The 24,801-nt window shown below is 59.8% G+C and overlaps 1 protein-coding gene across 4 annotated transcripts in view; it reads right to left on the bottom strand.

The window, feature by feature from the left end:
- Positions 1–2,691: 2,691 nt before the first annotated feature.
- The window catches only part of RBM19 (RNA binding motif protein 19), a 147,102-nt gene continuing 124,992 nt past the window's right edge, over positions 2,692–24,801 (bottom strand). Inside the window, exons 24-25 of one of the 4 annotated variants that reach the window (XM_058531489.1) lie at positions 20,988–21,099; positions 3,019–3,076 (exon numbers count right to left, since the gene is read on the bottom strand). In XM_058531489.1, coding sequence (XP_058387472.1) covers positions 21,002–21,099 — 98 coding nt within the window. In that variant the 3' untranslated portion in view covers positions 3,019–3,076; positions 20,988–21,001. The other 3 variants (XM_058531487.1, XM_058531488.1, XM_058531490.1) reach the window with 3 other exon arrangements.

Genomic DNA, 24,801 nt, shown 5'->3' on the forward strand with positions numbered 1-24,801 from the left:
GAATGAACACGAGCCGTCTACAGCTGCCTCTAAATATCTGTCAAGTCCATTCTTTTTTTGTGTGTGTGTGAGGAAGATCAGCCCTGAGCTAACATTTGTGCTAATCCTCCTCTTTTTGCTGAGAAAGACTGGCCCTGAGCTAACATCTATTGCCAATCCTCCTCCTTTTTTTCCCCAAAGCCCCAGTAGGTAGTTGTATGTCATAGTTGCACATCCTTCTAGTTGCTGCATGTGGGACGAGGCCTCAGCATGGCCTGATAAGTCGGTGCGCGCCCGGGATCCGAACCCGGGCCACCAGCAGCGGAGCGCGCGCACTTAACCGCTAAGCCATAGGGCCGGCCCCTGTCAAGTCCATTCTTTACGTCACAGCTGTGTCCCAGGAACCCGGGCCAACTTTAAGTCCCCACACAACGAGCCCCTGCTCCTGGACCTTGAACCTGCTCGTCTCTCTGCCTGACACACTGCTCACCTCGCCTCCATTTCCGGCCTGCATGGGCGGCTTCTTTCAGTCTTCAAATCTTGGCTTAAATGTCACTTCCTCCGAGTGGACTTCCCGGACCACCCCACCAGTCGGCCCTTTCTCTAGGCCTCCTCCCTACCTGAAATTATATCTTTATTTGTTCCCGGTTTAGCGTGTTTTCCCAGGAGACCTAAGGAGGTAAGAACTTTCTGTCCTAACAGTATGTCCCATGCAAAGTGCAGCGCCAGGCCCTCAAGAAATATTTGTTGAATGAATAAGTGAAAGAGAGGAGGAAAAAGGGTCAACAGTCTCAGACCGTTGGCAGATACTGTCCAGTGGGGACCACGGCTCAGATACAACCAGATCTTAAATAACAGCACTCGTTAGGAGCAAAATGTGTGCGCGCACACACACACTCCAGCATAAAACAGAACAAGAGGAAACAACCAGAGGAAATTGGAGGTATAATAAAAACAAAGACTCGCGTATTTCCCACCGGCCTTCCTGCCTCACTCCGTCTGGAGGACCCCGAGGTGCAGACAGCAGCCGCAGAGGACAGCTCACAGGAGGAACCACTGGAGCGGCTCTCTGATTGTCAGGCCCCGATGCGTTTCTTTCCACGGGGCCCGTGTGGCTGGCCTGTGCTCATCGGCTGCGGCCGGGAGGGCCCGGGCTGTAGTTCACACATAATGCACACGTATCTCTTTGTTTGGACAAGACTTGCCTGAAGACCACCCAGCCCCGGGGTCTCAGCTCACGAAGGCGGCTGTGGCTGCCCCGTCTTCACCCAGACAACCTCCCCCCTTGATGCCCTCTTCTCAGAGGTCATCTCCACACAAAGGTCATTGCTGCTCAACGTTAACCCTCCAAGGCCAGGGGTCATGCCTCTCGTCTGTGCCACCCCGGTGCCCTGCCCCCAGTGGGTGCTTTTACAATGCTCGTGGCATCCTGTCTGAGCCCCACCTTCTTCCGACCTTCCAGAAGACTCTGGCCTCCCGTGTGCCACTCACTCAATCCGCTCCTGTCTCGTTAACCCCACCCCCTCTGAAGCGCTCCTGAGCGCAGGGTCTGCGGCGCGGCCCCTCGGCGCCCAGCCCCACCCCCGGCCCGTCACGGGGCTCAGCAGGACTGGACGCTGCAGGCGCTGCTTTCAGAATGTGGGTGCAAAGGCCCCGCTCCCGGGAGCTCAGGGCGAGGGGAGCCGTAGCTTTCTGTAAAGGAGGTTAGAAAGAAGGTGGGGACATCTCCCTCTGCCCTGCTTTTGCCTCTGGAAGATTCTGGATTTGAGCACATCAGTTACAGGTGAGGGAGACATGAGAGAAGCGAGCGGGTGGAGAGGGAGGCAGGAGTCAGTGTCTTCAGAGGCACTGTCGGATGGCTCCCAGGCCCTCTGGGTAGACCTCAGACCTTCCTCGTCTCCTCCCTTCCTGGACAGCCTCAAGCAGCCGCGACGTCCTCCTCTCCGTGCCCTCCTCCGTCTGCTGGCTTCTATCCACCCAGCCAAGTTGGCTTCTTCGGGACCTCCCTCCACCCAAATTCTGCTCCAGCCCCAACTTCCGAGGGCATCCGGGGAGGGTGGGCTCACGCACCGAGCGTTCAGCCGGGCCACCTCCGCGTGGCCCCGTGCGCCTGCTGTGCAGAGCGCAGACACTGCCTACCTTTGGGGGGCAGAGCCGACTCTGCGTGCCTGGGTGGCCCCGGGTGAAGGACACGGGGGGTGGGTGTTGCTAGGCAGCAAACAGTGGGCACCTTGGTAGCATCTTGCGTCTCAAGGACGGGAGGGCCACCATCTGGGCCTCAACCAGAGCCCACAGAGGAGGCCCAGGCCTCTCGTCTGTGGCGACGCTGCTATCAGAACCAGAAGGGGGAATGGGAACAGAGGAGCCAGAGAGAGAGAGCCGCCCCCACCGCCGTTTCCAGGCGACGCGCGGGCTGTCGCGGTCGCTGTCATACAAACCCTTTCCCCGTAAGACGGCGGGTCCCACGGGGAGAAGGGGTGAAGTGGAATATTTTATCAGCCGTGTACATATGTAACCGGGAATGGGGCTGAAAAGCGAAATCTCGTTTCCCTGAATAGGGGGAAGGAGGTGGGTGGAGAGGGCTGGCGGAGGGCGCTGGAAGGGACTTATCTCTGCCAGGTCAACATGAGAACACGGTGGGGACTGCAGTTTCCACCCTTGTGTTGTCACCAAGGAAAACGTCCGTACAGACGGCTGTTCTAGGGACGAAGTTTCAAAGGCATCTTGTTTTTGTATTTAGGAATAAAAATCTGACATACATATAAATGGTGAAAAAAAAAAGAATAAGAAGTATTTAAAAGCCACCCAGGAACGGGAGCCAGGTTTCTCGTGCACAGGCGACTTGTGGTGTGAAGATGGTTTTGCTCCCGGGGGGCACGAGCCCTAAGCCTCCTGTGAAGCTCCAGGTTCATTCTGCAGCACGGGGGGGAGTGTGGTACGTGGACAGAGAAAGCCTGGCCTCACCTCGGGGTCTGTGGAGGCGGGAGGTTGTCCAGGTACACAGAGTGGAAAGTACAGTCTCTCCTCCTCTCCACAAATGGCAGCCGTCTCTCCCGTCTCTCTCACCGTGCCCTGGTGAGCGCCATCATCCAAGGATCTAAGGAACGAGGTAAAAAAAAAAAAAAAAAAAAGAACTAGGGTGAAACACCTGCTTTGCTCAAGATTTAGCATGAAAGTAACCAACCTTGCAAACAGTCACCAGCCCACTTGCCAGGGGAAAGCGAGGCGTGTCATGAAGGAGGCTGGTTGATTTGTGTCGCTTAGTTTATTTGGGGAAGTCTGGGGAGAAGAGGCAGACCCAACGCTGCCCGGGGGGCAGGAGTGAGGCGATTCTCCTGGCGCCTGGTCTGTACGCCCATTTCCAAAGAACAGGGCACACAGACCATCAGGTGCGAAGACAGCACATCCTCCATCAGCTCCGCCCGGACTCTCCGAGTGCCGCTCCTGCCACGAGCTCATCCAAAAGTTTGTGAGATGATTAAAGTTCAGCAGAGAGCGATGGAGAGGGAAAGAGAGAGAAGAGGGGAGAGAGAGAGAGAGAGAGAGGTGAGAAACCAAGAACCCATCTGGGCCACGCAGCACATTGAAATTGCCCCGCATTAAAAATTCACCAGCCAGTGAATTTTCAAGGGATTTGTAGTAATTAGATGACAAAATGCTGGCAAATCTCAGGCTTGCCAAAGATGTTACTCAGGGGTCAAAGACTCGACACTTTCGGCTGGGTAATTTGTAAGTGTCAATCACCGGCAGCCATCAGAGAGAAGGGCGCTCTAACCGCTGCATTCTAACTAAGTCGGGGCGCGAGCCGGCGGCGGCCGTCTGCCAGCAAACCCCAGGACCCCGCGCCGCGCGCTCGGGCGCAGACGGCACCCGGCCCGCCGGGTGGGAGCCACGCAGGCCAACTCGGCTTCCCAACTTGTCTGCGCCTGTCCCCCTTTATTTTCCGCGGAAAGCAGCGGCCGGCCAAGGGTCGCACGTCCCTCCTGCATGGAGGAGAAAGTTTCCTGCGGCCAGCCACCACTGTAGGGCGAAAGGGGGCTCCCTGCGTCTGTGACACCAGCCCTGGGGCCTCAGTCTTCCCCTCTGTGGAGTGGGCGTAAGAAGACTCACCTCACAGGGCTGATCTGACTGAAGAGGGAGAACGCAGCTCTCTCCCTGCCTAACAGGTTCACTCCCTCAGCAGCTACGAGGCCTCCAGGGGCGCTGTTCTGGGCTCTGAGGACTCAGCAGGGACCAAGACAACACACTCACCCTCATGGGACATTCTAGTTGCGGGGGAGGAAGAACAGATAATAAATAAATAAATGGGAGGTATGTCAGAGGGTGGTAAGTGCTGGGAAGATAATGAAACAGAGTCGGGGGACAGAGCACGTCGGGGACACTACTCTGTACACGGCGGAAGGGAAGGCCTCTCGGAGGAGGTCACATCTGAGCAGAGGCCTGGAGAAGACAAGGGGCAGAGAATGCTCAACAGAGGGACCCGGGAGGCCAAGTGCCGAGGCCCGGGGGCTGGCTCGGACAATTCTAACTGCTGTGAGTTATGAGGCTGGAGACTGCTGGACAGAGGCAGGCAGGGATACGGGGGCGCTCGGCCTTCGACGCTTTGAGACCCCGTGAAGTTGAACTTGGTGCAGCCCAGCCCGGACTGCCCCTGGTCAAATCAGATGCCGGGTCCTCACGGGGAGAAAGGGCACCTGGAGATGCCCGTACGTGGCGTCTGGCCCTGCCTGTGGGCCTGGGTGACACCGCGAGAGGACCTCACTCCAGCTGCTCGCGCTGATTGAAAGGAGCCGCAAAGGGGACCAGTGAGCCGGAAGGTACAATGACGCCGTCAGGACTGCGGCAGGCCTGGGACGCCTGGAGCCCAGACGGAGATGGTTTTCAAGATGATGGGCATAGAGGAGCCTTTCTCTCCCTCCCTGCTCCCACTCATCTGGCTATTTTCTGGAAAGAGCACTGGCTTTTCACACCCAGGGTCTGAAGCCTGACTCTGCTATTTCTGAGCTGTATGGCCCTGGGCAAGCCGCTACACCTCTCTGAGCCTCAGTTTCTGCATCTGAAAAATGGGCACAAGATCCCCACTCACACAGTTATGGGCAGGCATTATCAATAAGAGTCTGGCTCAGGGCGGTTCTCAACAGGAGCACTTCCCGCTCTAGCACAGCCCCAGTAAATGAAAGACGACCGGACTCCGCCGGCCACTTCAGTGATCCCAGTGAGCAAGAGATTTCTGCGGCTGAACCACACTGTAGGGAGACGAACCAGGGGCAAACCTCTGCTGTAAAAGATAAGGATCTGGAACAGGCTCTCTTCGTACAGTTCGCTGCCCCGGAAACCCAGTGTCCAAAGTGCCTTCCACGTGCTGTGCTATTTGTGGTTGTGGCAAAGGCTTGCGCTGGGTCCAGGGAGGACCTTCCCGGTTATCTCACATTTGAGGCTGGTGCGGGCAGAGCACACCATGGGCCCATTTATCCCCTTACCCGCCTCCTTCCCCGGGCCTGGGGCTCCATCCCAGAGAGCCTTCGCCGCAGGTCTAACTGGGCTGTGAAACTGCTCAAGGGGAAAATGAGAAACTACCCAGTGTTTCCCGGAGCCAGCGGGCTGGGACTCCCCGCCCCCATGGCCACCCTCATGCCCCGCGGGCGCAGAGTCCTGGAAGCCCCCGGCACCCACTGAACCCTCGCTGTGCTTTCCTACAGCTTGGAGGCCCGCGGCGACTTGAGATGCAAATAAAAATTAGCAGCCATGGCAGGCTGGCTCATCCACTCCGCACGGCCCCTCGAGAAGATCGCCGTCTCCGCAGTTTCCACCGGGGAACCTGGAGCTGACCCGCATCTGGTGAGAACCGATGGGACCAAGAAGAGCAATGCAAATAACAACGGTCACCATCACGGGGGCTCCCTTGACGGGGCACGTTCTGCGTGCCAGGCCCTGTGCTGAGGCCCCTGGCATGCTTCATCTCGGTTCGTCCTCACAAGAACGCAGGGACATCGGTGGCATGACTGTCACTCTGTCAGCAGCTGTCCCCGAGCCCGTGTCCTCACCTTGCAGTCACGTCCAGCCCTTCTGTCTGCCGGACATCACATTACGTCACAGTCGGACACAGGCTGGTCTGTGACGAAGGCGGATGACCTCCTCACCTCCCTGGTCACAGAGGCTGAGGCTTTTAAACCATCTGTTTGCTGTTCCGAATCAGAGAGCCAGTGTGGTGGGGAGGGTGCCCGGAGGGCAGTGAATACGCGCCCTGGCTGGTGTCGGGACCAGCAGAGGTGGCAGCTCGTGCCGGGCACACAGCCTCCTGAGGGCTAGGGCTAAGCTCCGGACAACCACAGAGCCTGTGTCCATGGTGTCCCTGGCTCCCTGCACACACGACCACACAGACACACACTCGGGCCCCACCAGGGCTGGAGCCTCCTCTGTGCTCCCGGGGCGTACCCCCATGTCAGCAATCTCTGTCGGCCACAATCGCCTGACCCGTCTGCTCCTGCCCAGCCTGTGGGCTCCGAGGGGCAGGGGCTGTGTCTGCCCCCTTCCCTATGGACCCCAGGGCCTGGCCGGGAGGAGGTGCTGGAACTGTTCTGCTGAATGAACAAACGCACCTTCTCTCTCAGGCCTCTGGTCCCAGGCTTGGGGTTGAAAGTCAGAAGGAGGCTGGCAGGAACACCAGCCTCTTCCAAGCCCGAGGACTCTGGGGAAGGCTCAGCCAAGCCCTGAGCCTCAGTTTCCTCACCTGCAGAACGGGGGGACGCAGCAGTGCCCCTGGGTCACAGGGCTGTGGGGAGGACTCAGTCACTGGTCATTCAACTTCATCTCATCCTCGAATCCCCAGGGCCTAGAACTTAGCTCTCGAAGAAAGATGCTGAGTCGTTAGGACTCAGACCCCAGCCCTGAGAATCTGCCAGATTTGTGCCTGGAGGGCTTCAGGGTCTTTAATTGAGCCCCCATTTCTCAAGTCCCTGCTCTAGGCTGACCACTGTCCCCAAGGGAACAGACTTTGCCTTTGGAGTCAGAACACCTGTCCTCGGTGCTTGGGTGCTGATGCTGGTCCCACGCCCACCGTGAGGACGGGGTGCGAGGGCGGATGCTGCCTATGGGAACGGATCTTGTCCTAAGAATCAGGGAAAGTCAAGGATGAGGCAGGATGTGTTTGCTGCAGATCCCCCACAACTCCTGTTAAAGACCCAAACGCTCCACCTGGTGCGGGAGAAGGGACGGTCTCTGGGGGCCTGGAGGGAAGTTTCCAGCTCACGGGAATGGGCATGAAGGAGGGCCCCGAGCCTGGCCGTCGCTTTCTCCACGGGGCCCAGCTGCATTTCCACATTTGACAGACAACAGGCGGAGGCAGACGGCAGGCCGAGGGGTGCAGCCCAGTGAAGAGCACAGGCCTGAGCCTGCCGCCTGGTTCCAACCATGGCTCGACCCTGGAGCTGTGTGGTCTTGGGCAAGGCACCTAACCTCTCTGGGTTTCTGCATCCTCACTGGAGACGGGGACGGCAAAATGGCGCCCGTTTTGTGGAGTGGTGAACGATTACATGAGTTAATCCGTGTTAGGGCAGCGATGGCGATGGTCACTTATCAGGATGGTGGATGAACCAAGACTAGAAGGAGGGAGGTTGAGGGAGGGAGGGGACTGACTCTCACCCTACGCCCACTGTGTGCCAGGGGCTTTGCATGTCTTCCAGCCTACGACCCACCCTACAGACGGGGCCCCGGGCAGGGAGGCGCAGCGCCTAGTCCGAATCACACGGCTGGGCGACCGCCCACCACGGCCTGCTCAGTGAATCCCGAGGTGGGTGTTCCCATCTTCCCACTTTACAGAAGAGGAGACAGATGCACAGAAAGGCTGGGCAGGTCAGTCCCGAGGTCACGGAGCTCGTAAGCAGTAGAGCTGGGACATCACCCTAGTGGCCTGGCCTATTCCCAGCCCCAGATGTTCATCATTCAGATTCCCTGACCTCAGGCAGTGGGCGGATGAGTGAGCTCCTCACCCACGGGGAGTGCTCAGCACAGGCCTGGGCTCCACCCTCGACTCTCCGGGGCGCCCTCTCTCCAGGACCACATCATCCTCACTTGCTGATAGGGGTTGTGGTCCTTCCGGAACGGTCTGCCCCCACAGCCGTAGTCAGGGGATCCCAGAGCGGGAAGTCACTCAGCTCTCAGCCAGGATGGAGAGGCACTGCAGGGGTCCTGCACCCTCAACGCCAGCCAGACGCCAGGGTGGGCAGTAGCATCCTTGCAAGGCCATATTCCCTGTCCCCAGGCCTCTCTACCCCTCCTCACGCTGCAGACTGGGCCCAGAGTCCACGCCCAGGTCCCCAAGGGCGCTGGCTGCTGCCTGTGACGGACTCCCTCTCCCCAAGCTATCTGGCGGCCCCCCAGAAGAGCGAGCGGCCGCGGGCCACCTGCCCGTCTGCGGGCCTGCTGTCAGGTTTTCCAATTCTGGTCACATCGTGCCCACACCTGCCCGCCGCCACACGCTGCTGCCACTCTCCTTCTCCAGACCCAGTTTGGGGTGAAAGCCTTGCTTATTAGTCAATCTGGATCCCACTTACTGTGCATTACCAGGCCTGATTGATATTCATGAGTGGATACATCTGAAACCTCAGTCAGCGCCACGTGACTCTCTGCCCTGGGGAGGTGGCTGTTCTGAGGACTCGCAGTGCTGGCCCCCAGCTGGGGACAGCACAGCGCCCCGGGAGCGGCCCCTGGCTGCCAGCGGTCCATCCCCAGTGGTGGCCGGGACCTGGAGGTGCCAGCATGGTTTCCAGTCTGGACGGGTGACAGAGGGGGCGCCGGGGGCTGGGGGGAGGGGGGCCGGCAGCCAACCAGCAGTTCCCACCACCCCACCTTTGCACAGAGCGTTCCTCTCGCCTGAACCTCCTCGTCCCCCCCGCTCAGCTGCGTCCTGCAGCTGGGACCTCACTTCTTACAGACGCCTTCCCAGCAGCCCCATCGGAGTCAGCCCCCACAGTCATCCTCTCCCGGTGCCCTGTCCGTCCCTGCACACACCACAAAGGCAGCACAGTCTGCATCTTGTTCCTGGGGTTGGGAGCTGAGCTCCAGGGGCCTTGCACCCTCGGCTCACCATCCGGCTCCCGGCACGGGGCAGCGGTCAGTAAAACTTGGTGGGATGAAGGGGAAACTGCTTCCTGCAGGCCAGGCCCTGGGCTGTGGCTCGGAACACATCTCTGGGGGCCTGTAACCCCTGGAGGGAAGGTCCATCCTCCCTGTTTTCAGAGGAAACAGATGCTGAGATTCGGGACCCCGGCAGCGGCATTCAGGCTGCGGTGACACTCAAGCCTGTGCTTCTGGGCTAAAAGGAGGGTGTAACCTTGCACCCTCAAGGGCTCGGGTTTCTGGGAAGGCCGCTCGTCCCGAGGGCCCTGTGGCTTTCGCTCTAGAAGCTGAGAACCCCAGGCAAGATGCAGAAGAGTAAATCCGTGACGGTGAACTCAGGGCAAATACAATCGCTCACGGCACCCCCTTCCCGGTCCCCACCCAATTCATCCCCAAAACTGCTTTGCCGCGTGTGTGTGGGGGGGTGCTGGAAGGAGAGACGTGTAAGTCGATCCCCCACCTGGCTGAACAGAGCAGATGCAGGAAGTGGGACTGCTTCTCAGACACTAGGGAGTTCAAGCCTGGGCTTCTCCGAGCATGAACTGGGAGAGCTGCCTCCCGCGTCCCCCTGGAACGAGGCCACACCATTGGGGTGGCACGGCACGGTGGTGCCCGTCCCTGATCCAGGGCTCCAAAGCCGGGCAGGGAGGCGGAGGGCTCGGAGAGGAGCCAATGTGCAGAGAAATGAGGCTAAAACCCAGACTCTGATGTCTAAATGCAAACGTTTCCCAGGGAAAACGGGGTTTGGACAGACTGGGTCTTGGGAGCCAGAATGCACTGGATCTGGCTACTGAAGAACCCGGGGCACCTTGTGAATGGGGCATGAGGACCATTTCTAGTCCTCAGCCGACCTGAGCAGGCTGGGCCAGGACGCGGCAGGAGTGCTAGGGCACTCGGGGAGGGGCCGGTTGCCTTCCTCGAGGAGGACTGGGGCTGAGGCAGCCCAGCTAGAGGGAGTCTGCCAGTGACCCCAGGGCAGTGATGATCAAGCGGAACAGACCAGCGTGCGGAGGGAAGACAAAGAGCACAGAACCTTCCGGCAGGAGGGAATTAACCCGACAGTCCACTCACACCCGGGGGCTTGATGAGCGCCATCTGGGTCCCTTGGCAGCGTGAAGGCTCCTGGAGCGAGAAGACAAGGCATTGGGGAGGCTGGACTCACCCGCCTGGCTAGAATTTTCCTGGTATTGGCAATGAAGAGCCTCTGAACGTCCTGTTTCTCAAGGGGTCAGATGCGGGCAACCTGGGTTCCAGAAAATACTTAGTGGGTGCCTCCCACTTGTAGATACGATTGTGAACAACACCCGGTCCCTGCCCTCAAAGGGCTTCCAGGTGGGTGACAGAACAGGGCAGTGAGGGAAGGACCGTGGCAGTGACAGACCCAGGGGGACAGCACCGGAGTCCTAGGTGGCCAGCAGGGACTGCTCAGAGGCAGCGGTGTCTACACCTGAAGGTGAGCAGCGGTAGCAGGGGGAAGGGTGGGGGAAGGGCGAGGGAGGTGCCGCAATAATCGAGGCTAAGACGGGTCTGAGGAGCGGATGGACGCGAGGTCTGCTGAAGAGCGTGGGAGAGTGGCTGCATTCAGGGCCCCAATTTTTCACCCCCTCCCACCCCCACACCCACGCCTTTTGGTGTCCCTCCCTCGCTGACCCGGGCTCTGCCAAGTGACTTGCTTTGGGCGATGGGGCAGTAGCCAACACGTCTTCAGTGTGAGCAAGACCTGCACGTTTCTTGGGGGCTTTTCACCGACAACTCGTGCTTGGGTCTAAGACAGTGGACCTCAAACATCTCCTGGATTAAGAATCCATGGAAGCGTCATATTTTTGGACCTTCGAAAGGTGCTCATGTGGGGTTAAGTTCGAAAGTCAGCTCAAAAGGTGGAAATCAGGGACAGTCAAATTAATCCTTGAAAATGCCCCAGGAAGACCCCAGCACAGCCGGACTCCATCCGCGGCGAGGATGCTCGCTGTTCCCACTCTCCCTCGCCTGCTTCCTGCAGCACGAGGAGCTCCATGTTTTAGGGGGGCAGACGGGCTCCCAGGAGACAGACTCTACTTCCCAGCATCTCTCGAAACTGGGTTCGACCATGTGACTCTGTTCTGGCCAGACGGATGCGGGCGGAAGCAACATGAGATCATCCAGGCTGTGTCTTTGAAGGTTGGGCAGGCGCTCTCCTTGTCCTTCCCGCTCCTGCCGGCAGGGTCCTGGCACAGTGGGGAGCTGTCCTGGGACGTATGATGAGATGACCGTGGAGGGGTGACGGAGCAACAGTCCAGAGGGAGCTGGGTCCCCGCCACTGTGTAGCCTATGAGATGGGGCCTGCTCACCTTCTGACTGTCACGTGACAGAAGTCAGCCTCCACCTTATTTCAACCACTGATACCTGGGTCTGTCACAGCAGAGGAAACATACTGAACCAATACACCGTCTCTCTGGAAGGCCAACACAGCCAGCTGTCCCCTAGCTTTGGGGCAGACTGATGTTCTTCGGCTGAGCACCAGATGAAGCAGCTGGTTTGCATTTCAGGTCCACAAAATATCTTGCTTATAATATGAGGGCAGGGCAACCGAACCCAAAAAATACTGGAAGGATGAGGTGGTTAAGGGCTCTGGACCCACCCCGCTCAGCCCCACATTCCAGCTCCCCTGGAGAATGCAGCTGGAGAACCATTAACGGACCAGTGTTTCCAGCTATGTTGTACGTGGCCCGACACTTATCAAGCTTCCTTCCTTCTTCCACAAAGCCAAGGGGGAAGGAGAAGACGCCGTGGCCAGTATGGATGCCTGAGAGAAAGATGTCTGTGTGCTTCCGGCACCTTCCTGGACCATTAGCCACGGGCGGCTCATTCCCCTCCTCGGGCCTCAGTTTCCTCACCTGGGCAACGGGAGTGACAGTCTCTGCCTTGTGACTCAGCCAAGACTCAACCGAGCTCGTGACTGTGAGAGAGCTTTGTGAACCACAGGGTGACAGGCAGACATCCGAGGCGGCAGTGATATTATCGCCTGCAATCTTTTGGGGACCAGGAGAAGGGAGGGCTCTTGACAGCGCCCAGGGAAGCTGCCGTCCGGAAATCTGCACGACCACAGAAAAATGTCTGCTGTTGGCCTGAGCCCAAGGATGGGCCATGGTGGCCCCAGTGGATCGTTTTCATGAAAGCCGCAATTAAGGGGAAGTGGGGTTTATTAAGGAAGCTGGAGGGGACGCGGCCCTGGCTTCTGGCGATGCTCTAATGAGATTGCAGGGCCCCTGTTATTTTGCCACTGAGCCAGCAGGCCCCGGGCTCGGGGCTCGCGCTGGAGCACTCCCGGCCTCCTGGGTGGCGGGTGATGACGAGGGCCTGCAGGGGCGCGGGTTCCTCCTTCACGCTGGGGGACGGGGTCACAACAGCCGTCACTCACACAGTGCTCAGCGCGAGGTGGGCAGCATCCTCAGCCCTGGGCCCGTCTGCACTCACCTGATCCTTACAGCCCCGGTGGGTCGGCACTGCTGTGTTCTCAGTTCACAGACGAGGACACCGAGGCACGGGGAGGTCGAGAGCCGGCTCAAGGTCAAGCGGCGGGGCGAGCGGGGTTTCAAGCCCAGGAGCCTGGTCTGCCCAGAGGCCGCGCGGCAGATGGGGAAGAGCACAGAACGGGGAGTTCTGCCCCGCTGGGACCTCTCCGGCCCTCTCTGGCTCTGGCTTTCTGGGGCTTGCTTTAAATCAGAACTTGGCAAAGGACGTGAAGGGCCAGACGGTAAATTTTAGGCTTTGCAGGCCATACAGCCTCTGCTGCAACCACTCAACTCTGCTGCTGCAGCAGGTGCCGCCGTGGACATTGTGTAAACCAGTGGTTGTGCTGTGTGCCAACAAAACTTTGTTAACACTAACAGGCAGCACCTGGATCCGGCTCAGGGCAGTCTGCTAACCTCGGGTTTAGTTCATGTCCCTTCTTTACCACTTCTGTTTTATCACGTTCACCTTCTTAATAAATTTCTTTCTTTTTTTTTTTTTTGCTGAGGAAGACCGGCTCTGAGCCAACATCTATTGCCAATCCTCCTCCTTCCCCCCCCAAAAGCCCCAGTAGATAGTTGTATGTCATAGTTGCACATCCTTCTAGTTGCTGTATGTGGGACGCGGCCTCAGCATGGCCGGAGAAGCGGTGCGTCGGTGCGCGCCCAGGATCCGAACCCGGGCCGCCGGTAGCGGAGCACGTGCACTTAACTGCTAAGCCACGGGGCCGGCCCTTAATAAATTTCTTTATGCCACCAACTGACTACTATTTTTCACCTTCTCCTTAGAGCTTGGTGAAATCACAGGTTTGATGAACTAGCTATATATTTATATTGGTGGCATACACATGAAAATAAACTCATAGATTAAAAAAGTTTGTCTGTGGGCCGCCTGAAATCATCTTGTGTACCATGGAAGCCTGCGTTCCGTGCTTCTCGAGACATGTTTAGATCAGCGGTTTTTAAACCACTTAGGTGCTGAGGGGAGGATGAATATGTGGGGGCCAGGCCTTGCACTCCAACTTTGAACAGAGCACATCTGTTTTATCTGTTTTCTGTTAGGTTCTGCATAAGACTTTTATTTGGAAAAAGAGGTCCTGTGGCCAATATAGTTTGGAACCATCTAGAAGTGGCTTCAAAATGAACTTGACACTTGTGAGCTGTGAGTTAGGATCCCGCAGGCTCTGGCTGCACGGGGCTGTCAGTTCCCCACGTTGCTTCTTAGGTTTCTTAAGGAAAAACAGACCATTTCCCCTTATGCTTTTGGTCTAGCCCTCTCTCCTGAACTTGAGACACATCCACCAGAAGCTCTTCATCTCCACCTGACAGCTAACGGTCACCTCCAACTTAACGCGTTTATAACCCAACTCCTGGTTTCCCTCCTAGCCAGCGTGTCCTGTGGTGGGCCTGTGCATGCTAACTTCTTTCTTCCTGTGGCTTAGGCCCCACACCTTGGCATCAACCCTGGCCTTGCACGTCCCACCGGTCTCACCTTCAATAGGTCTAGGACTCGCCGCCTGTCACCTCCTCTGCTGGCCCAAGTTACCACCATCTCCCTGCATTACTGCAAGGGCCTCCTCACTCGAGTCCTGGCCCTCTGCAGTAGATTCCCAACACAGCAGCGGCAGGAGCCCACCCTGCTCCCCTCCCCAGGCCCCCAGCCCCACGGCCAAGTTGAGGCTGCGCCGTGTGCCCCACTCACTCTTCCCTGAGCACACGGAATGCACTCCCACCCCAGGGGCCTCACACATTAGGGGTTCATGGCAAGTAGGTGCCGAACAGGAGAAGCCTCACCAGGTAAAAAAAACCAGGACATCTTTCATTCAAGTCGCCTGGAGTTAGAGTTGGAGTCCGGCACACTCCGGGCCTTTCCTCCTGAGCCTCAAGCTCCTCGTCTGTAAAATGGGGCCAGCAGCACAGCCCACCGTGCAAGGGCGAGGAGAGGAGGGCATGCATTAAGGGCCCCTCTCAGGGCCAGGCTCTCCTGCACACTGAGCTGGGCCAAGTCCCGGTGCCAGCCCTCTGCGCGGTGTCATCCGGGCAATGTCGCCTGCCTCTCTGCGGCTCCATTTCTATACATCCCACACACCCACCTCCCACAGCTGCTGGGAGGGGAAGAGGGGGAGCGTTCATTCCTCCATCAAGTATTTACCAAGGCTTCCTACGCACCAGGCACAGGGGACGCACTGTGCACAACGCAGGCAGGGACCCCGCCCTCCCAGGGCTTACACTCCAGAGAGCGGGGACAGACATGAAACCGCGACACAGACAGCCACGCACAGCTGTGATGGGACCAAGCTCAGGCGTTCCCAGGGCATCTGACGGGGGCCTGGGCTGGTCCAGCATAGGGCTTGGAAAAGGCGTCCAGGAGGGTGCCCATTTCAATGGCGGGGGCAATATGGGAGGATGGGTTATTATTAAGCAAGTATTCCATTAATTTTTTATTCATACTGCAGAAAAAAAATTATGAGACATTATTAGTGAAGCTCAGCAAAAGAGACGCTGGGGAAGAAAGACCCCAAGAGGTTTTTTCACAGGACGGGAGAACGTGTTCCATTTCTGCGAGGGGCACCAAAGGGTTAAAGTCATTTTCATTAAAATTTGAATTTCAGCAGGCGCTCACTCTCCCTGCGCCGTTCAGTCCTTTGAACGTTTGACTGGCAACCATTTCATATTTCAATCTCAGCAGAACAAATTGAATTAGATGTTGAAACCAAACTCAGCTCTGTTCACCAGAGCCTGCCTGCCCGGCTCGTGCTAATCCCTTCCTAGACGCCGCGCAGCACAGACGGGCGTGCGAGGCCGGCCGGCCGCAAGACAAAAAAGCCGGAGGAGGCAGCAAAAGGGGGAAGACAGGCGGGCAGAGGCCGCTGGAAATTGTCTTCCGCCTGGGGCGAGGGTCTCCAAGGCTGGCGACAGACCCTCGTGTGGACACAGTGTGTCCGTCCTGAGGTCCCTGGTGCCCAGCACAGCGCCTTGCACACAGGGCGCCTTCTGAGTGTTTGATGAATGAATGAAGGGGGTGAGGATGAGCGGCTGGCTTGAGGACTCGGTCTGCCAGCCTCTGCCTCTGGCCTGTGCCCCCTCCTCCTCCCCTTTCTGAGAAGCCACAAGCTGCCTCGTGCCCTCCCAGAGTTGAGACGCTTCCGCTGGAACCTGGGCTCCCCTGGTCTCACGATCCTCCACGCCAGCCCCTGCCCAGCGTGCAAACCGGCCGGAGGATGCCAGCTCGTTTCCCAGAGGGAGGCAGCCCTCCAGGCCTGGCCCGGGCCTCCACTGCACACCCAGGGATCACCCCACGGCGAGGGCCTTTCTCTAAACTGCTCAAGTCTGTGGACTGACCGAGAAGCGCTGACCCAGGGGCCCGAGTCTGGCTCTCAGAAAAAATTCTACGGTGGCAATGGCGTCCCTGCCCACAGGTGAGCCCCAGGATGGCAAGGACTAGGAACAAACAGCAACGCCAGGGCATCGCTCCAGCAGAAGGGGCTCGCCTGTTTCCCAACTGCACCTCGGCCACCACTGATCCTGGGCCTGGCTTTGTGCAACAATAACTGGGTAAACGAAGTGCCTGCTCTGGGCAGGCCCCCCCAGGCCACCTTCCTGGATACAGGGACTCCTTTCTGCCAGACCCACCTCCTGGTGACTCCCAGTCTTGCCCGTGCCTCCAGCAGGCCTGGAACACACACGTGGGGGTCTGACTTCCTTGGGCATTCGCTGGGTTTAGCCCCATAAGCTTTCTTCTTTGTTACATAATAGTAATAACAATGAAGATGACTACCATCTATATTCAGCGTTGCTAGGCATGAAACAGCCTGCCAAGTGCTTTCCATCCATGACCTTCTAGTTAATCTTCACAAAAACCCTATGAGGCAGGAAGTCTCCTGCCCATTTTAAAGATGGAAATCAAGGCAGAGATGCTGAGACCCTTGTGGGAGGTCACAGAGGCGGTGGGCGCTGCCTGTGGGTGCAATCGGGCCTGTGCGTTCTGCCTTCCCCCTGCGGCGCCCTCACTGTCACTCAGCTCTGCCCCTCCTGTCTGACCGTGTCCCCTCCTGCAGGCTGACTGCACGTCCTCCTCACCCGTCCACGGGGGTCTGCACAGCACTCTCCTCACCTGGCCCAGGGGCCTTGGCTGCCTCTCCTCCTCAGGCCGGGCCCCACATTCGGAACACTCCGTCCTACCCTTCAGGGCTCTGCGGGGGCCTCACGCCCTCGGCTCACCCCCCCGACCACCAAGCTTCTGCAGTTCCTGGGTCCCCATCTGCTCGGCCTTCTGGAGCCCCATGCGCACAAATGGCCAAACTCTCGCCCTCCCAGCTCTGCTTCTCAGCCCCTGCACCCGGCCAGCACCGCCTCCTTCCTGCCATCCCCGGAAGATGCCCCGTATCCTCGCCGTGCCTGTCCCGCACTTCCACAGAGCGACTTCAGGAGGAGAACTAGTTACAAGGGAGCTGGAAGACCTGAGAGCCGGAGGCCCGTGGGGGACCACACCCCCGAGGAGGAGGCCCTCAGGGAGGCGGTGGTGTTAGCAGGGCCCAGGGCTGGAGCCTCGCCCAGGACAGAGGGAGGAGGGGAAGGCCCGGGCACCTCTCCTCCACCAGCACCCAGGCGCCCGCTGGTGCCCACCTCTGCAACTGGAAGCCTGTCGGCAGGGGAGCCTGGAAAAGTCGACCCGTGGGGGTCAAGGTAGGCGGGCACACAGCGGGGTCCAGCCCCGACTCTGCAACAGCCTGGCCCGGTCTCCCCCGCCACCCGAGCCCCACTCCTGAACACCCCGGGCCCCCAGGCCTCGTCCAGGGGCAGGGTCCCGCTGACCCCCTGTGGTCCCCGGGCCTCTCCGCATCACCTCTCCCGTCCCGGGCACCTGCTCTAGTCCACCTGCCATCACGTTCCCTTCCCAGCTGTCTCCCGGCCATCTGGGGGCCACAGGCCCTGAGGAACGGAGGAGCCTGCATCCTGCCCCAGCCAGTCCACACGCGGACCCCGGGCGGCTCTCCTGCCTCAGCCACCACCTCCGTAGTTTATTCTGGAATTGCTCTCCTAGATCTTCTGGTGGTTTGGACCGCTGATGTCCCGACATCACTTCAGACTCCACCGAAGCCCCCACCCCACCCCGTGGGGCCGACAGTGACTACCCGTCTCCCTGCGGCCCCAGCTCAAGGCCGGAGCCCCCCCAATTCACCCCGAACACCGGGTGGACGGATTTCTCCTAGATGCGGCGGCCCCGCCCTGAAAGGGGACAGATGGGGCCTCTGCTCCAGGCCAGGCTAGTACTCTCCCTAGCTTTACCTGGTTATGACCTCCCTACGCTTTACTTCCTTCCAGAATAACGATGGTGACGATGATGACGACAGTAATAAAAACTACGACAGCTTCAGTAGCTCCTGACTGTCTAAAGCAGCTGTTATTTTCAAAGGGGAAGGGGCAGGGATGTCTGAGACAGGGCCGTGGGGCGGGTCTGGGCGTGCGAGGGGAGCTGAGTCTGGCTATTTCCGATGACCGGGTCAGGGACTGTCCCTCTGAGGAGGGGAATTTAAACTCAGATCTCAAAGGGGAATAAAAAAGGAGACAGTCAGGAAACATGTGGGGAAGAGTGCCCCAGGCAGAGGCAAGGGCAAGTGCAAAGGCCCTGAGGTCGGAGGGAGCTGGAGAGGCCCGAGTGTGTAAGTGAGGGGTGGGGGGCAGGGTCAGACGAGGCAGGCCTCCCTGTTGGGTGAGAAGTGGACTTGATTGTGTGTGTGGAGGGCCCTGAGGATTTAAACCACGACTGTCAGGATCCAGTTCATGGACTCAGCTGGATCCCTCCGGCTGCGTGTGCAGAAGGCAGTGTGTGCAGAAGGCAGTGCTCCTGGGGGAGGAGGGAGGGAGGAGACGAGGGTGGCGTCTACAGTGGGCGTCCACAAAAGCCAGGTGTGGCATGAAGGTGGGGTGATGGGGCACCCCGAGATCTCTACGGGAGTCGAATCGACTACTCCTATTTGCTTATGGCCCCCCCTCCCCCGTGTCTAGACAGGGAGCCCCCGGGGTGGGGGCACAGAGGCCAGGCGGGGGCAGGAAGAAGGGAAGGGGACGTGGTCTCCCGGCTTCCTTTGTCCCCAGGCCTGGTCCCCAGGAGGGGCTGGTAGCACCCTCCTCAGCCATCAGCTTGATGGGCAGGCCATCAACTCCGTCACCCCTGCTGTTGCTGAGCCTCCTCTGAGAAGGCAGGAGAGCACGAAGGGTAAAGACCACAGTCTCTGGGGTCAGATCCACGTCCTGCAGGCGCCCGAAGCTCTCCGGGCCTCACAACGCCCTGGGATGATGGACACACTATTAGCATCTGCCCATTTTAAAGACAGGAGACTGAGGATTCAGAAGGTTAGGCCCCTGGCCCAGGCTCAGGAGGCTGCTGCGTGGTGGACCACTATCTGGAACCCAGGCTGGTCTGAATGCAGAGCCCGAGCTCGGCACGCCGACACCAGGAGGTGGCGAATCCTGCTCTGGGCATGTTCTGGTACTGTCATCTGGTCAGGGAAGTTGGTGCCAACGATGCCTCTTTCTGTGCCAGGCCCATGGGTCTGACGATCCTGTATTTGGTGACCAGGGACCATCCCCCAGCTCCAGTGGTGTAGAAATGTGAGCACGAACTGTGTGTTCATGCAGAAGGACCCACGTGCCCCTAAACAGGATGAGCAGTGGAGAGGAACGGGGTGGACCCAGCACTGTTATGCCTGAGACCCATGGCAACGTGGGAGCCTGGTCACCGGAGGGTCTGGCCTGGGTGAGGTTTAACGTTGACCCCACCATCCAGCCCCTGCCCAGAGGCTGCAGTCACCTGAGGCCGTGGGTCACCCCTCTGTTACTTCTCAGGGACGAGCCAGGAGGGACTAGGATGCAACGCCCCACAGGAACTGGGGGTTCACTTAGCCTCTCAGGGCTGCCAGAGCCGAGGAGCCTTGCTTGGGGTCCAGGGCACTCCGAAAACTGGACGGAGACTGGAACCGCCTTCCAGAAACCCCCGGCACAGACACAGACCAAGCCTTACTCACATAGTCAAAGCTTCCTGGATTTGCACCTGGAGCCCCGCCCAGCCTCCCAAATGCTGGAGGAAACCACAGGGCCGATGGCGTTTCCTCTGGGCTTTACTTGGATTGGCTGACTTAGTCCAAGCACTGTCTCTGAGGAGGCACAACCTCACCCCCATCTTACAGAAAGAGAAGCTGAGGGTCAGAGGGAACCTCACTGGTCCAAGGACACAGCTGGGAAGGCTAGGCCAGGGTTCAGATCCAGGGCAGACGGCTGTAGCTCCTTCCTCTCCACCATCCTGCCTCCTGGCGTCTGCTGGGCACAGGCCCTCCCCATGGGGGAGACTCATCTCCAGGCTGGAGGAGGTGCGCGCACGCGGGTGCCCCAAGACTGGGAGAAGCCTTGGGACATCGTTTGCCAGGGCTGGGGACCTCGATGCATTTCATAGGGCCCCCAGCCTGTGAGCAGAGCGCGTCCGCCATTAGCGACACAGCTGAGCTCAACGCATGTCTGGGCTCAGAGCTCAGGGTGTCATGAGCAGCCCTGTGGCCGGCGGGGACGGAGGAGGATGCCCTGGTGACTAGACCAGGGCTCAGTCCCAAGTGACGAGGATGGGGCAGCAGAGAGGCCAAGGCCCCAGCTGTGAGCAGTCCTCAGTCAGATGTAGGTGTGAACTCCAGCTCAGCAGCCCTGGAGGGGAGAGCAGGAAGGGAAGCTTCTGGAGCCTGTCTTGCACTCTCAGCACCGTGCCCAGTGGTTTTCATGGGTTACACATTTTCCTTCTCACTAAAGCCCTACGAGGTGGGAACCAGTTAGAGAGGAGGACATGGGCCCAGGGAGGTCAGGTGACTGGGCCGGGGTACCCAGCCTGCTCAGGGTGGAGTGGGGCTGCGAGCCCAGACAGCCTAACTCCAGGGGGCTGCTGTCTCCCCTGGTGCTATCGTGCTCCTGGGATGCGGGCCATGGGGTGCAAGGGTCCTCGCCCCCATGCAACTGCACACCCTGGAGTCCCTTTGTACCCCGACCCTCCCACCAGCAGGATGGGGCCCAGTCTGCTGGGAGGAGGAGGATGGGGGAACTTATGGGGGAGCAGCAATCGGCTGGCCGGGCGTGAGGCGGGGTGGTTTGTTCTTGCTGCTTCCAGGTCCTCGAGCTGCATGAGGGACATCCTGACGTGGCGGCTGCACCCTGCCCTGGCCCTCACCGCCGGGCACAGAGCGAGGCATCCGAGGCCCAGGATGCCGGGCGTGGGGCAGTGGACGGAGGCCATCGTCCCCTCCGACCTTGGACCCGAGGAGGGTAGGGCCCCGCGCAGCGGCTCTGCCCCCCCAGCCCACACGGTAGGGAGTGCGGGAGCCGGAGCGGCTGTCCCGTCCCCGGGGCCCTGGAGCCACGTACCGCTGGGCGCCAGCTCACAGCTGAAGGGCCTGCTCCTCGCCGCCGTCCTCGCCGTCCTCCAGCTGCTCCAGGATCTCGTCCAACACCGCAGACCGCTTTTTCTTCGGGGGCTCTGCGGGGCCCAGATGGCAGGAGAGGAGGGAAGAACAGCGGGGGGGGGGGGGCAGGAAGAGAGAGACGGGGAGAGGGAGGGAGGGAGGGATGAGCGACATGGAGCGGGGAGACGGACAAACGGGAGAACAGGAGGGAGGGAAGTGGTGGAGAGGAGAGGAGAGACAGAGGAACGAGAAAAGGTGAGAAATGGAGGAGAGACTCAGAGGAGGGGCAGGAGGAGGCAGGGGAGGAGGAGAGAGAGGAGAAACACCGCCCGTCAGTCTCCAGCCTCGCTGGAGGCTGCCTCTCCCGTCCAGACACTCTGCTGCTCTGCTCGGTGGCCGCCCCTCCCATCTTCACCCAGAGGGAAGGATTCCGCTCCACAAGGGAGGGAGGAAGGCCCTCCCAGCAGCTCAGAGGGAAAGGAATCTCTGCCCGGCTGGGGCAGCTGAAAACCTTCAGAGGGGCTGAGTCAAGCGAGGGCAGCGGGTGAGGGAACAAGCAGAAGTTGTTCTGGTTGTCTTGGAGGTCACAGACTCCTAACGGTATAGTGGGTGGCTGGCATACAGTAGGTGCTCACTAAATGTTGGGTGAATAGAAGCTCAAGGATTCCAGGGGAGGCATGACGGAGTAACAATTAGAGGCACCTTTAGAGAGGAGGGGCTATTTGACTTGGGCTTTGAAGAATGCAGAGGAGTTCTCTGTGAGGAGAGGGGGAAGGGGATGCAGACGCACAGCATGGCTGTATGAAAGGGCACGGTGGGCTCAGCAAAATACATGCCTTCTGGGGCCCAAACAGTACTGACTGAGTACCCACTATGCTACGCCTCTACTCCTCTCAGCTCTCCCACAGGCAGGTGGTGTTATCACCTCCCACAGGTGCGGGAACTGAGCCACAGACAGCGAGTCTAAGGTTGCGCAGCTAGAAAGTGGCGAAGCCAGATGGGAACCCAAGCCACACCACGGCCCACAGTCTTCCCACTTTGCACGGAAGTCTCGGGTGCTGACCAGACACTGCCAGGGAGACAAAGGAGGCAGCAGAGGGTGCGCTGGTCCCCTCCAGGAAGGGAATGGGGTGGGGGAGCCTGGGATCGGGGTGGGCCTGCCCTGTCAGTCCCTCTGCTAGTCTAACCACTCATCAAAGGTCAGCCTCACTGGCAGATAACGCGGGATCTGTACAGAGGCAGCTGTAGAGAGACTGTCCTCATTCCCTCTCCTTGCTGGCTCAAATGACGCCTCCTCTGTGAAGCCCTCCAGGTGGAACAGATGGCCTGTGACCCTTTGCCTCCATCTCCCCACTGGGCTGGGAGCTCCCCGGGGGCAGCGGGCACGTCTTTCTCACCCGGGTGTCCCCAGAGCCCAGCCCAGTGCCTGGCCCAGAGACGAAGAATTTCGGGTCTCTTCTAGGTGGTCTTGGGCAAGTGACCTGGCCTCCTTGAGCTGATTTCTCCATCTCCTGCCTCCAAAACCGACGGACACTGACCCCTTCTCATCTTCCCCGTGGCTACCCACCCCATCCAGGCACTTCTCATAGACTCCCCACTCCTGCCCTCACCCTCAGGGCCCAGGGCTACACAGCAGCCTGAGGGATCCTTCTAGAACAGGTACTACTGCTCAGGGATCTCCACGGCTTTGCGACACATGGACTCCGCATCCCTTGGGCTGGCCCTCCCTCCAGGCCCGTGAAGCACGGCCCACCCGAGACCTCCGCACCCGCAGGGCCCCGACCCCTCATCCAAGCCCCAGCTCCCGCGTCCCCTCGTCGGAGAGGACTCGCCTGACCCCCGTCCCCACAGCACCCCAGCCTCCAACCCCTGTGCTTCGCTACCCTTCTCCCATGGCCACCACAGCGGGTGTGTCTTTATTTGGGATGCTGCCCCATTCTCTCTGTCCCCCACCCAGCGCACTGCCTGGGGTGCTCACTGATATCTGCCCAACGAGGGGAGGGGCGGAGGGAGTGGTCCGGGGTGGGGACCAGGAAGGTGTGGGAGGCTGCCCCCGCCCGCCCGGGGAGCCTGGCAGCTGTAGTCGTCATTGTTAACCACGGGAAGGGAGAGGGGACAGGAGGGCTGGGGGTGGGGTGGCTGCCTCCCCTCCCGTCCCCTCTCCTCTCCCGTCCCCTCTCCTCCCCCCTTGCAGCTCTCGGGTTCCTTACAGCCGCCAGCTCCAGAGCTACAACGGCCTCTGGAAAGTGACTTCGCGCGCAGGTAACAGGAGTCGGGACACAGAGGAGTGGCAAAACAGGGCGTGCACGCCGTCACTGGCGGCCCCTCCCCGCTCCTGGGACGGCGCGGGGCTGCTCTCCTGGGCCAGGGCCGGGGTCCGAGGGGCGGCCGGCGCGGGGCTGCTCTCCTGGGCCAGGGCCGGGATCCGAGGGGCGGCCGGCGGCGGCAACTGTTAGTTCTCATTTTTGCAGCATCTCCTCTGAGCACAGCTCTGGGACTGGCCAGGGGCGGGGGGCGGGGGGGGGTGTTACGCTTCCATTACGTGGCTCAACCTCAGAGACCGTTCTGGACCCCGAGCCCTTCTCCCCTCCTCCATCAGGGGCCCCTCTGCTCAAGTCGCCGTCATCTCTGGCCTGTAGGACGGCCACAGCCTCCTCTGCCCTCCCTCCCAGGGTCTGGTCTCGAATGGCAGCCAGAGGAATCCCATTAAAACCCTCATGAGAGCATGTCGCTCCTTTGCCTAGACCCTCCACTGGCGCCATCTCACTGGGGAAAAGCTAAAGCTGTGAGGCCGGCCGCCAGGGCCACACAAGCCAGCCCCATCCCCTCTCTGAACTTTCAGTTACCACTCTCCCCTCACTTACTCTGCTGCAGCCACCCTGAGCCACTGCCTGGTTCCTGGCACCCACTTCTCCCACCGCAGGGCCTTTGCACCTGCTGTTCCCTCTGTCTGGAATGCTCTTCCCCAGGAAGCCACTCAGGACCCTCACCTTTTCGGTGAGGTCTCTGTGACCTCCTCCCTCCAATGCCCCCTTCCCTGTTCGTTTCCCTCCACAGCACTGGTCCCTCTGCGAGTACGTTTGCGTCTGTGGTTCACTGTCTGTCTCCCTCCTAGGACGTCGGCTCCAGCGGGGGGTGGGGGGGGTCACTGCTCTATCCCCAGGGCCTAGAACAGAGCCTGGCACAGAGCAGACGCTCAATAAATATTTGCTGAGTGACTGACTGAATGAACGACAGGGAGAGACGAGGCTGCTAAAGAACACACAGAAGCAGAGACGAGGCCAGAGCAGCCTTCAACAACCTTCGTGCACGTTTCCATTACTTTATCTGATGGAGACGGTGGACCGCCTGCTCTGGCCTGCGTAGGATAGTGAAGGAGGCAGGCCTGGCCCCATCTAGGGTATTCCTGGGCCAGCGTGGGGGGATGGAGAAGGAACCAGACACCTGCAACTCAGGGCAGAATTAGCACCGTGATGGGGGAGGCTCCTGCTCCAGTGTTGGGCCATCAGGGCGGCTTCCTGGAGGAGGTGACAACGTAAACATGGCCGGAACCCAGCTGCCTCCCAGCTCAGGCCCTCTCCACACCACCTTGCTGGTCTAACCACTGGCAGGCGGCTATGCACACGGCCTCACGGCATCTACCATCCTCTGAGACAGCGGGCACCTCCAGACCTCAGGCCTGGCCCCACGGGCACCAACCATGCTTGTCTCTGCCCGAGAGCTGGGCCTCGTTGCTTTAGAGACTGGTGAGCCAGCTCTTCTCCCGTGCTCTCCTG

Source organism: Diceros bicornis, chromosome 35 (assembly GCF_020826845.1).
Source record: "Diceros bicornis minor isolate mBicDic1 chromosome 35, mDicBic1.mat.cur, whole genome shotgun sequence".
Classification (NCBI taxonomy): Eukaryota; Metazoa; Chordata; class Mammalia; order Perissodactyla; family Rhinocerotidae; genus Diceros; species Diceros bicornis.